General features: G+C 68.8%; 1 protein-coding gene across 1 annotated transcript; it reads left to right on the forward strand.

The window, feature by feature from the left end:
- Window positions 1-5: 5 nt before the first annotated feature.
- On the forward strand, window positions 6-1,080 carry MGAT1 (alpha-1,3-mannosyl-glycoprotein 2-beta-N-acetylglucosaminyltransferase; the record flags this gene model as incomplete). The annotated part of the gene is made up of 1 exon (XM_085325589.1): window positions 6-1,080. A coding segment is annotated over one exon (1,071 nt), but the record flags the coding sequence as incomplete, so codon positions are not given.
- Window positions 1,081-1,086: the final 6 nt, after the last annotated feature.

Below are 1,086 nucleotides of genomic sequence, written 5' to 3' on the forward strand. Positions count from 1 at the left end.
CCAGCCCCCCGGCGCCGCCGCCGCCTCCGTCGTCGCCCGCCGCCTCCGTCGTCCTGCCGGTGCTGGTGATGGCCTGCGACCGCAGCACGGTGCGTCGCTGCCTGGACAAGCTGCTGCGTTACCGGCCTTCGCCCGAACGCTTCCCCGTCATCGTGAGCCAGGACTGCGGGCACGCCGAGACGGCGCGGGTCATCGCCTCGTACGGCGACGCCGTGGCCCACATCCGGCAGCCCGACCTCAGCGACATCCCGGTGCCCGCCGAGCACCGCAAGTTCCAGGGCTACTACAAAATCGCCCGGCACTACCGCTGGGCCCTGGGACAAGTTTTCCGCACTTTCCGCTACCGGGCCGCCATCGTGGTGGAGGACGACCTGGAAGTGGCGCCGGATTTTTTCGAGTATTTCCAAGCCGCTTTCCCGCTGCTCCTGGCCGACCGCAGCCTCTGGTGCGTCTCGGCGTGGAACGACAACGGCAAGGAGCAGATGGTGGACGCCGGGCAGGCCGAGCTGCTCTACCGCACCGATTTCTTCCCGGGTCTCGGCTGGTTGTTGCTGGCCGAACTGTGGGACGAACTGGAACCCAAGTGGCCCCGGGCGTTTTGGGACGATTGGATGCGGCAGCCCGAGCAGCGCCGGGGCCGCTCGTGCGTGCGCCCGGAGGTGTCGCGCACCATGACGTTCGGCCGCAAAGGCGTGAGCCACGGGCAGTTCTTCGACCAGTACCTGAAGTTCATCAAGCTCAACGACCGCTTCGTGCCTTTCACCCGGCTCGACCTCTCCTACCTCAAGAAGGAGGAGTACGAACGCTCGTTCCTGCCCCGGGTCTACGCGGCGCCGGAGGTGCGGGTCGAAGAGCTGCAGGGCAACCGGCGCCGCGAGCTGGGCGCCGTGCGGGTGCAGTACACGGGCCGCGACTCCTTCAAAGCCTTYGCCAAGGCCCTGGGCCTCATGGACGACCTCAAGTCCGGCGTGCCCCGCGCCGGCTACCGCGGCATCGTCAGCTTCGTCTACCGCGGCCGGCGCGTCTACCTGGCGCCGCCCTCGGACTGGACGGGCTACGACCCGAGCTGGAGTTAGCGGCGTCCCC

The sequence above is a fragment of the Rhea americana genome, unplaced genomic scaffold, assembly GCF_003343005.1.
Source record: "Rhea americana isolate MKP2758 unplaced genomic scaffold, rheAme1 scaffold_982, whole genome shotgun sequence".
Taxonomy (NCBI): Eukaryota; Metazoa; Chordata; class Aves; order Rheiformes; family Rheidae; genus Rhea; species Rhea americana.